This window comes from Hemitrygon akajei, chromosome 14 (assembly GCF_048418815.1).
Source record: "Hemitrygon akajei chromosome 14, sHemAka1.3, whole genome shotgun sequence".
NCBI lineage: Eukaryota > Metazoa > Chordata > Chondrichthyes > Myliobatiformes > Dasyatidae > Hemitrygon > Hemitrygon akajei.
This window is the reverse complement of record NC_133137.1, coordinates 38,585,914-38,601,433: the sequence shown is the minus strand read 5'-3', so window position 1 is coordinate 38,601,433 and position 15,520 is coordinate 38,585,914. Positions and strand designations below refer to the sequence as shown.

General features: G+C 37.8%; 1 protein-coding gene across 5 annotated transcripts in view; it reads left to right on the top strand.

Moving 5' to 3' along the window:
* The window catches only part of foxn4 (forkhead box N4), a 51,017-nt gene that overhangs the window by 32,117 nt on the left and 3,380 nt on the right, over nt 1-15,520 (top strand). For 4 of the 5 annotated variants that reach the window (XM_073065878.1, XM_073065877.1, XM_073065879.1 and 1 more), the window contains 3 exons: nt 680-790; nt 3,127-3,254; nt 14,265-14,361. In XM_073065878.1, coding sequence (XP_072921979.1) covers nt 680-790; nt 3,127-3,254; nt 14,265-14,361 — 336 coding nt within the window. The remainder of the gene's footprint in view (nt 1-679; nt 791-3,126; nt 3,255-14,264; nt 14,362-15,520) is intronic. The other variant, XM_073065880.1, reaches the window with a different exon arrangement.

The window sequence follows — 15,520 nt, the reverse complement described above, 5'->3', positions numbered from 1 at the left end:
TATGAGGGACAATTTACAGTGGTCTACTAACATACAAACCCACATGTCTTCTGGATGTGGGAGGAAACGAGAGCACCTGGAGGAAATCCACATGGTCACAGGGGGAACATGTAGACTCCATACAGTCAATACAAGAGATTAGGTTTGGCATGGGTCTCTGGGACCGTGAGATGGTGGCTCAGCCTGATACATCAGTTTCCCACCCCTCTAATGGTCACATGGTCCCCGGTCTCCACTCTAATGGTCATATGGTTCCAGGGAGAAGGTGTGGAACCCACAGTCAAAACCCGAGATTAGGTTTGATGTGGGTCTCTGGAACTGTGAGGCAAGAGGTCTTCCTGCTTCATTAGTATCCCACCCCTCCAATGATCTTCACTGTTTCTTCTGGCTCTCATCTTTACCCTCCACGATCTGACCTTATCTCCTATCATTTTCTTTCAAAGTTTTAAGAAAATGAACAATTGCTTGCTTGGCTCTTAAAGAAAATTTGGAAGGAATATTTGATTGGAAAAGTTTGAGCTTCAAATCTGCTTATTAATTTCATTCTAATAATTTATCCTTGAGCTAAGGTTTTGTGTTTGATGTTGTAATGTGACAGCACAGAGGCTGCTGGTTAGTAGCTTCATACACTTTTAAAAGGAGATAATGAATGTAAGCATTTTTTCCAATCTCTGCTTAGATGTCCCAGTACTCTGTGGCAGGGCAGCATCCATCCACGTTTCAGACACAGCAGACCCTCTATCAAACCAACTCTCAGCAACTGTACAGCCTTTCACAATCTGGTCAGCAGGTATGGCACCATTAATTGTCAACACTCCGATAGTGTCTCTGTGGTCTTTCACGTATCACTTTGGCCCAGCAATTAATCCTACCCTGAAGGACATTAGCTGGAAACGGAAGATAGGATAGGGATATGATGCACCATCAACAACTCTCGGAGACGGGAGGTGAACAATAGGCTTTTATTAGCAGCAAAACGGAGCACGACATCTCGGAGACTGAGGGAGGAGCAGTGCCTCCAATCACCTTTATACAGGGGTCTGTGGGAGGAGTCACAGGAGCAGTCAGCAGAGGGGCGTGTCCAGACAGGTATACATAGTTTACCACAGGATATTCTCTCTCCTTCCCTCTGCCATGGGCAGAAGATACAAAACCTGAAACCACATACCACCAAAGTTCAGATGAAGAGGCAGATTTTGTCATCGAAACTTTCATTAAAATTGACACCTGTACCCAGCTGGAAGCCCAAGAAGAGTTTATTTGTCATATACATCGGGAAACCACTAGATCCTTTTTCAGGTTTAAATCTTCTCTTTGATGGGAATTCAATAAGACCCTCCATCACTGCTCCACATTTATGATCTTTGCTGCCCTCTGATATCCTCTCCATAGATGCTGCCCAACCAGCTGAGTTCCTGTCTGTCCACTAACCCACACCCAATTACCACTACTTCAACTACTGTATGTACAGACACTCCTGTACCTCATGTTACTTTGTGGATCTATGTGTGTAAGCTATTTTACATATTTATTTTATTATTATTGTGTTCTTTATCATATTGAACTTTTTCTTAGGTGCTGCTTTGGATCCAGAGTAACAATTATTTTGTTCTCCTTTGCACTTGTGTGCTGGAAATGACATTAAACAATCTTAAATTTACATACAACAAGCATAAGGCACTTTACCAAAATCAAATTTATTATGTGAAGGACAAAAAACAAAATTAACTAATTCTATTTCCATATTTATCTTACACTGAAAGCAAATGCATGTCTTAGAAGAGTTTAGACCTAACAGTAACAAACTTCACGCCTCCGCATCTTTCTTTAAAGTACTTCGCCCTCCAGTGGCCTTCAGAAGGAATTACAGATATTCCCAGATTTGTACACTGTACCAATTTATGGTCGAAGTGTGTATATGTTACCATATATTATTTTAATATTCATTTTCATTTACAGAGAAAAATAGAATTTTATGAAATTCTATACATAAAGATTGAAAAACAACCAATGTTTTAAAAAGAAGACAAACAATGCAAATAAAAATAACAGCGAGAGCGAGCTTGTGTTGTAAAGAGTTGTGATGTCCACTGTGATATATGTGCATTTTGCAAATATTGGTTGAAGCCCACTCTGAATAATGTTTCTATAAGGCTGATACCATGCAATATGCAGTCACATCATGTGAGGCCAGTGGGAGGATGGTTATATAACACAGCACACAATATTCCACCATGTTTTGGGTCTATGAGTCATGCGAAACTAGCTACTGGAGTGACTAAGAGTGTGGGTCCGGTGTTACAGCCTTTAGATTAGTTCAGGACAGCAGATTTATTTTCTTTGTAGCTTTATGGTCATTGCTATTGATAATTAAACATATTTGGATTAAGTTTATCAGTGATCAGTCTGAGTTTTGTATGAAGACAGACAATGATGGGAATAGGCAGCAGGTCAGGCCACACCCGAGGGAAGAGGAACAGAGTTTGAGTGCCCTGGGTCAGAATGGGAAAGGAGAGAAAAGAATCTTGTTAAGCTGTTGGGAGGGTGAGGGAACAGAAATGTGTCCTCACGAGTAAAACAATGATAACCATGTTTTACCCTATTAGAGACATTCCCCCCACCCTCCTTGCAGCTCAACAAGATTCTTTTCCCTCCTTGTCTGTTCTGACAGAGGGTCGTTGAACTGAGACATTAATTCTGTTTCTCTCTCTGCAGATACAGCCTGACCTGCTGAGTGTTGCCATCATTCTGTTTTGCATGTCCCAACACCTGCAGAGTATTTCCACCACTCTGAGTGTCTGGATTACTATTTATTCTCCATGCTTTGATGTTATTTTAAGCTTGTGGTAATTTAACTATGTTTGTTTTCTCTCTCTCTCTCTCTCTCTCTCTCTCTCTCTCTCTCTCTCTCTCTCCCTCTCTCTCTCTCTCTCTCCCTCTCCCTCTCCCTCTCTCTCTCTCCCTCTCCCTCTCCCTCTCCCTCTCCCTCTCCCTCTCCCTCTCCCTCTCCCTCTCCCTCTCCCTCTCCCTCTCCCTCTCCCTCTCCCTCTCCCTCTCCCTCTCCCTCTCCCTCTCCCTCTCCCTCTCCCTCTCCCTCTCCCTCTCCCTCTCTCTTTCTCTTTCCAGTGCTCTTCTGGCAATATCTACCACTCTGTTTACCATGCACAGACTCAGTACGTGCAGCCCCGACTTGCTCCACATAATGACCAAGATCTCCAACCCAAAACCTATCCCAAACCCATCTACTCATACAGGTACGTAAAGACTGAATTGAACACCACGCTAACTCCAAGAGATAAAAGTTTCATTAAAATTAACGTATAAGCTGATTTAAGATGAACAGAAAGCTATTTTGTAATTTGTAGTCATTACAGTGCTGATGTAATTATGTATGATAAAAAATTTGCTAGCACAAGTAATCTGCTAGAAGAACTCAGTGGCATGAACAGCAACTGGGAAGCTATTTGTTGGGCAGAAACCTTGCTAATCTTTACTGCTTCCACCTGCTTTAACAGCAGAATGAAGACATGACATGAAAACAGTCCCTCTGGTCTAATTCATCCATGCCAAGCACGATGACCATCTAAGCTAGTCCCATTCACTCTGTTTGGTCCATATCTCTCAATCTTTCCTATCCATGTAACTGTCTTATAAAATGTTTTTTGGGAGCTTAACATCTAAGGATACACATTGTATTGAAAGGACAGACAGATAGGCAGAGGAAGTGGGGTGACTCTGTTGGTAAAAAGTGAAATCAAATCCTTAGAAAGAAGGTGACATAGAATCAAAAAAATGTAGAACACTTGAGGGTAGAGGTTAGAAACTGCAAGGGTAAAAAACCCTGATAGGAGTTAGAAGTAGAACAGTAGCCAGGATGTAGACTACAAATTACAACAGGAGACAGAAAATATATGTGAAAAGGCAGTGTTACAATAGTCATGGGGTATTTCAATATGCAAGTAGATTGAGGGCAAACAGATTGGTGCTGGATCCTAAGAGAGAGAATTTGTAGAATGCATAAGAGATGGCTTTTTTGTGCAGTTTGTAGTTGAGTCCACTAGGGGAACAGAAATTCTGGATTGAGTGTAATGTAGTGACCCAGATTTAATTGCAGAGTTTAAGGTAAAGGGATCCTTAGGAGGCAGGAATGATGGCAGAACAGCAATGGCTGGAGTTCCTGGGGGGAAATTCTAAAGGCGCAGGAAAGATACACCGCAAAAATAAAACAGTATTCTAAAGGGAAGATGAGGCAACCGTGGCTGTAAAGGGAAGTCAAACGAAGTATTAAAGCTAAAGAGAGGGCAAAGAAAATAGCAAAAATTAGTGGGAGATTAGAGGGTTGGGAAGCTTTAAAAAAACAACTAAAAAGGCCATAAAGAGAGAAATGATGAAATATGAAAGTAGTTAGCCAATAATATAAAAGCTTACAAAAAGAGTTTTCAGATATATAAAGAGTAAAAGAGAGACGAGAGTGGATATCGAACTACTGGAAAATGACATTAGAGAAGTAGTAATAAGGGACAAAGAAATGGCGGGGAAACTTTTTGTTTTAGTCTTCACTGTGGAATACACTAACAGTATGCCAGAGATTCGAGAGTGTCAGAAGTGAGTGGTGTGGGAGATGGTGCTTGGGAAGCTGAAATGCCTGAAGGGAAATAAGTCACCTAGATCATATGGACTACAACCCAGGGTTATTTTCAAATCTTTTTATTATTATTCAAAAATAGCACAAGTACATTGAAATAACAACACTTACAATACCTCATAAAAGAGGAATTTATCTTAAGGACTGAAAATTTTGTGAATGAAAAAAAAACCCTGCTAAGCAAGAAAAGTGAGGGGGGAAAAAACCCATTGCAGGTACAACCCCGGAGCCATGTGTCATACAGAAAGCTTCTAAAAATAAGCATCAAACCACCAACAAGAAAAAATGATATATCAAAAAAAAATTACATTTAGATCGTGGAGGAAATCTATCAGTTAACTGAAATGATAATAACGAGCAAATGAGCCCCGTCTCTTCTCAAAACCAAATAAAGGTTCAAAGGTTCGACTTCTAATTCTCTCCAAACTAAGACACAGCATCACTTGAGAGATGTGACAAAGTAGGAGCTGATGTATCCTTCCGCGTCAACAAGATGGCCCTCCTAGCTATCAATGTAACAAACGCAATAACATGTTGGTCAGACACAGTAATACCATGGATATTTTGAGGAATTATTCCAAAAAGCACAGTCAATGTATTAGGTTGTAAATTGATTCTGAGTGCTGTAGAAATTGTCGAAAAGACTGACTTCCAAAACTGTTTTAATATAGCACATGACCAGACCATATGTGTCAGTGTCGCTATCTCAGTTTTACATCTATCACAATATTTGTCAACATTGGGAAATATTTTAGAAAGCCTCTCCTTTGTCAAATGGTAACGATGTATAATTTTAAATTGAATCAGTGAATGACTAGCACAGATCGAAGAAGAGTTAACCAGCTTCAGAATCCCTGTCCAATCCTCCCATATAAAAGTCAAATTAAGTTCCTTCTCCCAATCCTGTTTAATCTTAAGTAAAGGGCACTTATCCCATTGTAATAATAAATTATAAATTCTTCCAATAGAACCTTTCAACGAGGGGTTCATATTCATAATAGTATCTAACAAGTCAGCCTCCAATATGTAGGGAAAATTACTTAAATATTTTTGTAAAAAATGTCTAACTTGAATATATTGTAAAAAGTGTGAATATGAGAGAGAATACTTATAGACTAATTGTTCAAAAGACATCAATCTGCCTTCTTTAAATAAATCCAAAAAAGAATAAATACCTTTATTTTTCCAAAGTAAAAAAATTGGATACGATAAATTGTACTGCAAAGTTTAAATTTTTTAAGATTACAAAAATTGCTGAACTGGATCCAAATTTGTAAAGTGTGCTTAACCACAGGATATAGGTTTAAATTAGCAACTTTAGCTAATTGTATAGGTAGAGCAACTCCTATTAAATAAAACTGTTTCACAGCTCTCAGTTCCAGGTCTACCCAAATTGGCCGATCATTCCTATCACCCCAATATGATCAAAAGGACATATACCGCAAATTAACAGCCCAATAATACATTCTTAGATTAGGCAAAGTGAGACCTCCATCCTTTTTCAACTTTTGTAAATGACATTTACTAATTCTTGGTCTTTTATTATCCAAATAAAAGATAGAATAATAGAATCAATCCGATCAAAAAACATCTTAGTCAAAAAAACTTCTTAGTCAAAAAAACAGGAATATTCTGAAATAAATATAAAAATTTTGGTAAAATCATCATTTTAACTACATGAATACGACCAACAAGTGAAAATGTAGGTGGGCTCCATCTACTAAAGAAATACTTCATAGAGTCCACTAAAAGAGGAAAATTGGCTTTATAAAGATTCTTATATTTTTTTTAGTAATTATAACACCTAAATATCTAAAAGAATCCGTAACTTTAAAAGGAATATTATCATATATAGAGACAGATTCATTTAAAGGAAGTAATTCACTTTTACTAAAATTTATTTTATATCCTGAAAAGTCTCCAAATTTGTCAAACAATCTTAGCAAAGCAGGAATAGATTCTTCAGGTTTAGATATATATACCAATAAATCATCAGCGTAAAGAGAGATCTTGGGCATGGTTTCATTCATAAAAATCCCATGAATATTTTCAGCTTCATGAAGAGCAATAGCAAGGGGTTCTAATATTAAATTAAATAACAAAGGACTTAATGGACAACCTTGTCTTGTCCCCCGTGATAGCTGAAAAAAGGGAGACCTACAATTATTGGTGACAACAGTAGCAACAGGAGCTTTATATATCATTTTAATCCAATTATTAAAATTAATACCAAAACCAAATTTTTCTAAAACATTAAATAAATATTTCCATTCGACTCAATCAAATGCTTTTTCAGCATCCAAAGATATAACACATTGTGGAGTTTTAGACGGCGAATATATAATGTTAAATAATCTCCGAACATTTGAGAAAGAATAACGACCCTTTATAAAGCCTGTTTGATCTTTAAAAATGATTTTACCCAAAATACTCTCCAACCAATTGGCCATTATCTTTGAGAGAATCTTAGCATCAACATTCAATAATGAAATAGGTCTGTATGAGGCACAATCAGTAGGATCTTTATCCTTTTTGAGAATTAAAGAAATAGAAGCTTCAGAAAAAGTAGAGGGTAAATCACTTTTCACAAAAGATTCTTTAAACATCTCCAACATATATGGAGAAAGCAATTTTCCAAATTTTTTATAACATTCTACTGGATAACCATCTAGTCCCGGGGCCTTACCAAGTTACATTGAGAAAATAGCTTTATGAATTTAGGATTCAGTAATTTGGGCATCAAGAGTTTTTTGATCCTCAGCAGAAATTTTAGGAAAAGCAATCTTTTGTAAAAAAAAAAGCATTCATTTCAGAAGAGTCTACTGGACATTGAGATTTATAAAGTTCAGTATAAAAATCTTGAAAAATCTTATTAATTTCTTCATAATCCCGAGCCAGGGTACCATCTTTTCTACGAATTTTCAAAATTTGCCTTTTGGCTCCAGCCAATTTTAATTGCGATGCAAGTAGTTTATTATTTTTATCTCAAAACATATAAAATTGGCTCTTTAACTTAAGTAGATAACCTTCAATTGGATGAGTTAATAATAGGTTATATTGTGATTGAAGTTCCACCCTTTTTTTAAATAAGTCAACATTAGGGGAAGTCACATAGATATTATCTAAATCTTTAATTTGTTTTGAAATTTTATCTAATTCTGCTTTAGTCTGTTTTTTAAGTTTAGTTGAATAAGAAATAATCTGACCATGTAAAAATGCTTTGAATGTATCCCATATAATTAATTTAGACATACCTCCTATATCATTAAAAAGAAAAAAATCTTTTATCTGGCTTTTGATAAAATCAGAGTTTTGCAATAAAGTCTGAGACTTTATTACAAAAATGACATCATCAAATTCAAAGGACAAACTCAAAGGCGCATAATCAGATATAGCAATAGCGTCATATTCACAGTTTTTAACATTGGGCAAAAGGCGGGGATCAACTATAATATAATCAATCCTCGAATATTTTTATAAACGTGAAAAAAAAAGAATATTCGCTGTTATCAGGGTGTAAATGCCTCCATAATTCGATCAACCCAAAATCGGTCAAAAAGGAGTTAATAGCTGATGCAGAACGATTTGGAAGTCGTTGATTAGTTGAGCTCTTATCAATCATAGGATTTAAACAACAGTTAAAATCCCCACCCATTATCAACATATATTCATTTAAATCTGGCAATAAAGCAAATATTTTTTTTTAAAAAGAAGGATCATCTAAATTAGGACCATACAAATTAACCAAAACAACCTTTCTATTACAAGTCACTCATTTAACAATCAAAATTATACCATTAGAATCTGATTCAATATCCTCTTGAGTAAATATATTAGATTTAATAAAGATAGACATGCCCTTAGTTTTGCTCTGAGAAGTAACATGGAGTTGTATTCCATTCCACCAGTGAAAAAAACTATTTTGATATCCTGCCTCGATATGCGTCTCCTGAGCAAAAATTATATCAGGTTGGAATCGATTAATAATTTTAAAAGTCTTTTTTCATTTAATAGGATGATTCCAACCACGTACATTCCAACTTATTACATTAATCTGTTTAACTGCCATACTATAATTTTATTCTAATTTACTTTATACATGCGCAGAACACATACCAATATGGGATTATCAAAGATGGCAGTGATGAGGAATATAGCCATATAGAAAACACGCATGCTCCGGAACCACCCAGTGGGAAAAAAACTCCTAACTCTAAACCCACCCACCCTCCCAAAAGCCCGAAAAAAAGGCAAGCAAACTAAGATAGATGAGAAGCCGTGGGCCGCTCTGTCGGTCTCGTCTCTCCCTCCCCCCGGCCAGTACATAAAAAAATAAAATGACCTTGCAAGAAAGACAGTAACATCTCGACAAAGGAGAGTGTTTACATTCCATCATGTACTAAACTGAAAAAGAACCAAAATAATATAATCTCTTAGAGAGAAAAACCAGCGCCATCTTAAGTTTAGCTTTAAATCCCTAAGAAAGCTTTAAATTCGGTTATAGGGCGCTATAATAAAACAGATAAGTTAATAGTATACTTAACTGAACTAAATTTACGAAAATATTAATTAGTAATATCATAGTAACTAAACCCTCCCAGAGATATATATATAAAAAGAAACCCTATTGGTAGGAAAAAAAACTACCAGTTAGTAATTCAAGAAACAACAAAAAAAATCAACCCAAATATTAGATAAAAGGAACAAATCCTTTTATCCTCTTTTCTCAGTCAAATATGTAATTAACCATTTAAACAGTCAAACTTGAACCGTAAATCTTCTTTCCAATAAAAAATCCAATAGGATGTAATGATGAGCAGGTTTTCTTTTCTTCTTTTATTAATCTGTCAATGAAATATCCAAATAGCCTTCATATATCTTTTCGAAATGTGAGGGACGCCTCACGTCTTAATAAGCTGGTAAGGAAGGCGGGCTCTGTCGTGGGCAAAACACTGGAGAGTATAACATCGGTAGCAGAGCGAAGGGCGCTGAGTAGGCTACGGTCAATTATGGAAAACCCTGAACATCCTCTACATAGCACCATCCAGAGACAGAGAAGCAGTTTCAGCGACAGGTTGCTTTCGATGCAATGCTCCTCAGACAGGATGAAGAGATCAATACTCCCCAATGCCATTCGGCTTTACAATTCAACCGCCAGGAGTAAGATATGTTAAAGTGCCGGGGTTAGGACTCAATGTATTTAAGTAAACTACTTAAGAACTTTTTAAAAGCTATTATTAATGCTTTTTGAGAGGGTGATTTTAGATGCATATCATATTTTTACTGAGTTAAGTATTGTATGTAATTAGTTTTGCTACAATAAGTGTATGGGACATTGGAAAAAATGTTGAATTTCCCCATGGGGATGAATAAAGTATCTATCTATCTATCTATCTATCTAATCAAACAGCTTTTCAGATAGTTCATTCGGTAGTAATGTCAGTAGCGGTGACAAAATCCAGCGTGACTTTTGGGTCAAAGAAAGTACGTTGGGAAGAATTAGGAGGAAAAACCTTCATTCTTGTCGGGTAGCTCAAAGAGTTTCTTATCATATGCTTGTTTCATTACCAAAGCAAATCTTGCTCTTTGTTCCATTACTTCTTTTGGATAATCTTTATAAAAACGTAACTCAGACTCATTGAATCTGAAAACTCTCTGTTTTCTTGCCTGTCGCATTATTTGATCTTTAATTTTAAAGTGATGAAAACAAACCAAAATAAATCTTGGTCTGGTTGAGTCTTTAAATTTTGAAGTGGACAGCCTTGTGCGCTCTTTCAATAGCAGGTGGCTGTGATAAAATAGTCGGAAATAGATCATGAAAGAGCTTACCAAAGTAAACTGTTAAGTCTCCATTTTCAGCTCCTTCTTGCAATTTAACAATTCGTATGTTGTTTCGGCGAGACTTAGTTTCCAATCTTATTGTAAATCTTGTAATCTTATTACAATCTTATTGTAATCTTATTACAGTATTTTTCCAAACGGGTTGTAGTTTCAGACAGTTTTTGTTTAGTTGACTTCAATTCCTCTTCATGTTTAGTAACTTGAGTTTCCACATCTTTAAGTTTTCCCAGAAATAACTTCATTTCATTATAATTCTTTTCCAGTTGATCTTTAATTGCCTGATTCTGATCTTGACTTGATTTCAGTGTACGAACGATATCTTCAGGCCATGCTGGCATTTCATCAGATCTTTCCTTCGGCATCTTTCCTTTTCCATTACCTTTGTCAGTAGGTTCATGCGGGTTCTTCCCACTGCTCATAGACATAGACATATTACTCTCCTTCAAGAATCAGCAATTAAAAATGTTAAATTCAAAATTTAAGCTGGGGAGAGGGAGAGAAAACTAAGAGCAGCACAGAATTAGTGCTACTCCATCGACAGACAGAGACGGTCTCCCAAACCAGGGTTCTGAAAGAGGTGGCTGAAAAGATCGTGGAAGTATTAGTAATAATCTTTCAAGAATATCTAGATTCTGGAATGGTTCAGGAGGACTGGAACATTGAAAATGTCATTCCACTGTTTAAGAAGGAAGAGAGGCAGAAGAAAGGAAATTATAGGCCAACTAACCTTACTTCAGTGGTTGGAAAGATGTTGAAGTCTATTATTAAGGAAAGGGTTTCAGGGTACTTGAAGGCACATAATAAAATAGACCAAAGCCAGCATTGTTTCCTTAAGGGAAAATCTAGCCTGACAAATCTGTTGGAATTCTTTGAGGAAACAACAAGCAGGATAGACAAAGAGAGTCAGTGGATGTTGTTTATTTGGATTTTCATAAGGACTTTGACAGGGTGCCACACATGATGCTGCTTAACAAGCTAAGAGCCCATGATACTACTGGAAAGATTCTAGCGTCAATAGAAGATTGGTTGACTGGCAGGAGGCAAAGAGTAGGAATAAAAGGGGCCTTTTCTGGTTGGATACTGGTGACTAGTGGTTTGTTGGCAGGGGTTGGTGTTGAAACCATTTCTTTTCACGTTATATGTCAATGATTTGGTTGACAGAATTAATGATTTGGTGGCCAAATTTGCGGATGATACGAAGATAGGTGGAGAAGCAAGTAGTGTTGATTTAGACAGATTGGGAGAATAGGCAAAGCTGTGGCAGATGGAAAATAGTGTAGGGAAGTGTATGGCCATGTACTTTGGTGGAAGGAATAAAAGCATTACAGTATTTTCTAAATGGCAACAAAATTCAAAATTCAGAGGTGCAAAGGGACTTGGAAACCCTCATACAGGATTCCCTATAGGTTAATTTGTAGGTTGAGTCAGTGGTGAGGAAGGCAAATACAATGTTAGCATTCATTTCGAGAGGACTAGAATATAAATGCAAGGATGTAATGTTGAGGCTTTATAAGGCATTGGTCAGACCACAGTTGGAGTATTGTGAGCAGTTTTGGGTACCTTATCAAAGATGTGCTGGCATTGGAGAGGGTCCAGAGGAGGTTTATGAGTATGATTAGAGGAATGAGAAGGTTAACATATGAGGAGCATTTGATGGCTTTGGGCCTCTACTCACAGAAGTTTAGAAGAATGAAAGGGGGGGCGGGAATCTCATTGAAACCTAATGAATGTTGAAAGGCGTGGATGAAGTGGATATAGAGAAGATCCTTCCAATCATAGGAGAGTCTAGAACCAGAGGGTACATCCTTGGAATTGAGGGGCATTCAGTTAGAACAGAGATGGGGAAAATTTTATTTAGCCCGAGGGTGGAGAATCTGTAGAATTCATTATTACAGACAGCCGTCAAGGCCATGTCATTGAGTATATTTAAAGTGGAGGTGATAGTTTCTTTATTAGTCAGGGTGTTAAAGGTTACAGGGAGTAAGCACAAGAATGGGGTTGAGACAGATAATAAATCAATCATGATGGCAAGGCGGAGCAGATCCGATGGGCTGAATGGCCTAATTCTGCTCCTACGTCTTATGGTCTAAAAGTAAAACGAATGATATTGAATGGCACTGGGACCTACAGGCAATGTCTGGTGATGCTCAGGCATTTGTAAGATGGCATGTTTTCTCTCTCACTAGTCCATTTTCCAAAAGGTTTGCTTGAAAAGAACTTTGACTTAAAATTAGATTCAGTGTCGGTCATACACATGGACAGACTGAAAAGCTTGATACAAAACGTTGCCTGTAGTAATGAACAGATTTCATCATCACAGAGGCAGAGTGCTGGTGCCAACCCCGAATGTTGGCTGTTCATTTCCCTTCACGGGTGCTGCCGAGTTCCTCTAGTGTTTTGTGCATTGCTCCAGATCCCAGCATCTGCTTCTTCTGGTGTGCCTTGTTATCTTTGCCAGAGTGTGCAGTGTGAGCAAGACCCCCTCCCTTCCCATTTGGGTCAGCAAGTCTAATCCATTGAAACAATCTCAGATGGAGACAGGAATTAATGTTCTCACCCTCACCCATAAGGAGATGACAAAAGCGCCAATGAGAAGCAAAGATTGGACATTTGATCCCAATGGCTAACCAAGAGAGAAAGATGGATTACTGTTTCGAATACTTTCCTCCACTGGGATAGTTTGGCCAAGCCATTTGAAACTGGAGGATTCTCAGAGTCTATCACTTATCAAGCTTAAATGCCCTTTGACATCTCAGCACTGGTCCCCAAACCGTTGGCCCATCTCAGTCCCCTAGACTTTACTGGTCCCTAAACCCTTGGCCCATCTCAATCCCCTAGACTTTACTGGTCCCTAAACCCTTGGCCCATCTCAATCCCCTAGACTTTACTGGTCACCGAACAGCTGCATCTGAAGTAGCATCAAATTTTTAACAATTTGCTTATTACCCTCTTAACTGAAAAAGAGTGGAAAGAAGGATGGGGGAAAAGTCTCATACAGTGACACTACGAGATGGATGGAAGGTGACAAGTTTAATGGACACAAATTCTTGGTAAAAGAGATGGTGTGTCTGAAGGACTTCTTGTATTTTTTGTTCATTTTCAGACAGAATGAGGTTTATTATATCATAAGAGGAAATGTAATCAATGTGTTGCAAGAGTTACACGAGATTGTGTTAAAACAGTGAAAATCAAAGGAAGCTACAGATGTTGGAAATCTAAAATCAAAACAGAAAATGTTGGAATTACTCAGGTCAGGTAGCATCTGTGGAGAGAGAAACAGATTGAATATTTCAGGTTGAGGACCTTCCTTCAGAGCTAAAGCAGTTGAGTGAAATATTGAATTGCATCCATTCTTCTTTACTTTGAATCTTGGGCTTGAATTGGTTTAGCTTGATTAGCTGAAACATATTTCATGTTTCAGGCTTTTAATGGCCTGAGACAATATAAATGTGGAACAGTCTTGGGTTATTGGCTGACTGTCACAGCTGCCCATAATTTGATAGAAGTTGGCAGTTCTGGTGAACCAAAACAGGTGACTGTTTGAAGAAATGGAAAAGGTATGGTAGGAAATATTAGTCCAATGATAAGGTTAATTGATGTGCAATGTAAAGGAAGCATTATTCTGTAAGTAAATGAGTTAACCTGGGTGCATTCGATGCTGATGTTGGGCTAACATTTAATTCCACCACAGCAGCACAACAATAGCCAAAGACAGACAAACTTCAGAGTTTTATTTGTGTATTTTCCTTACAATCTTTGATTTTTGGATTTCTTTCAGCTGCCTGATTGCCATGGCATTGAAGAACAGCAAAACAGGTAGTCTCCCGGTCAGTGAGATCTATAGCTTCATGAAGGAACACTTCCCCTACTTCAAGGTGGGAGACTGATACAAGTCCAATCTCTTTGTATTCGACATTGATCTTTATTGTTGAAACAGGAAATGCCTTATTCCTTAACTAATGTCCCTTGCTTAGTCAGGATGACTTTTTGTTAAAATAAGCGAGATTTTCAGAAGCAGTTAACACTAACTAAATAGATTAAGAGATCAAATCACTGTTACTTGTTAAAAGAAGAATTAGAACATAGAACGATCCAAAGAATGTTACAACACAGGAACAGACCCTGATGCCAGACTGAACTAAACCAATTTGCCTGAATATAATCCATATAACTTCATTCACTGCACATTCAAATGTCTGTCTAAATGCCCTTAAGCACCACTACTTGTCAGCTTCTACCCCTGACAGACCATTCCAGGCACCTACTTCTCACGACAAAAAAAATAACTTATTTCCCACATACATCCTTTAAACTTAACCCCTCTTACCAAAAGTTAAGTCTTCAATTATTTAATATTTCTACTCTGGGGGAGAAAATTCTGGCTACATGCCCTATATCTGCCTCATAATTTTATAGGCCACTGTCAGCTGTCCTCTCAGTCTCCGACTAACACAGACCCCTTGGGCAGTCCGGTGAAGCCTCTGGACCCCTTGGGCAGTCCGGTGAAGCCTCTGGACCCCTTGGGAGTCCGGTGAAGCCTCTGGATCCCTTGGGAGTCCGGTGAAGCCTCTGGACCCCTTGGGCAGTCCGGTGAAGCCTCTGGACCCCTTGGGCAGTCCGGTGAAGCCTAGAGACCCCTTTTCAGAATAATGTTTCTAAATATATTAAATGAAATACATAGGATTACAAATTAAGCCAATTCTATTGAAATACAAATACTTTAAAAAAACTAATTTGTGATATAGTGATATATGTACTTCTTTATTAACATTGAATAACAAGACTATACATTTAAAATACAGGTGAGTTAAAATCTTTAGTTCATTTCACGGTCCCCATGGAATCTACTCATGTACCCCAGGTTAAGGACCCCTGGGCTAACAGGAGGAAACATTTTAAGTTTTTCCAATCTCTCTAATCCAGACAACACCTTGGTGAGCCTCACCTGCACCCATTCCAAAGCCTCTACATCCGTCCTGTAATGAGGTGATCAGAAGTAGTAAAGGGGCAACCAGAATGGCAACAGTCATTCAG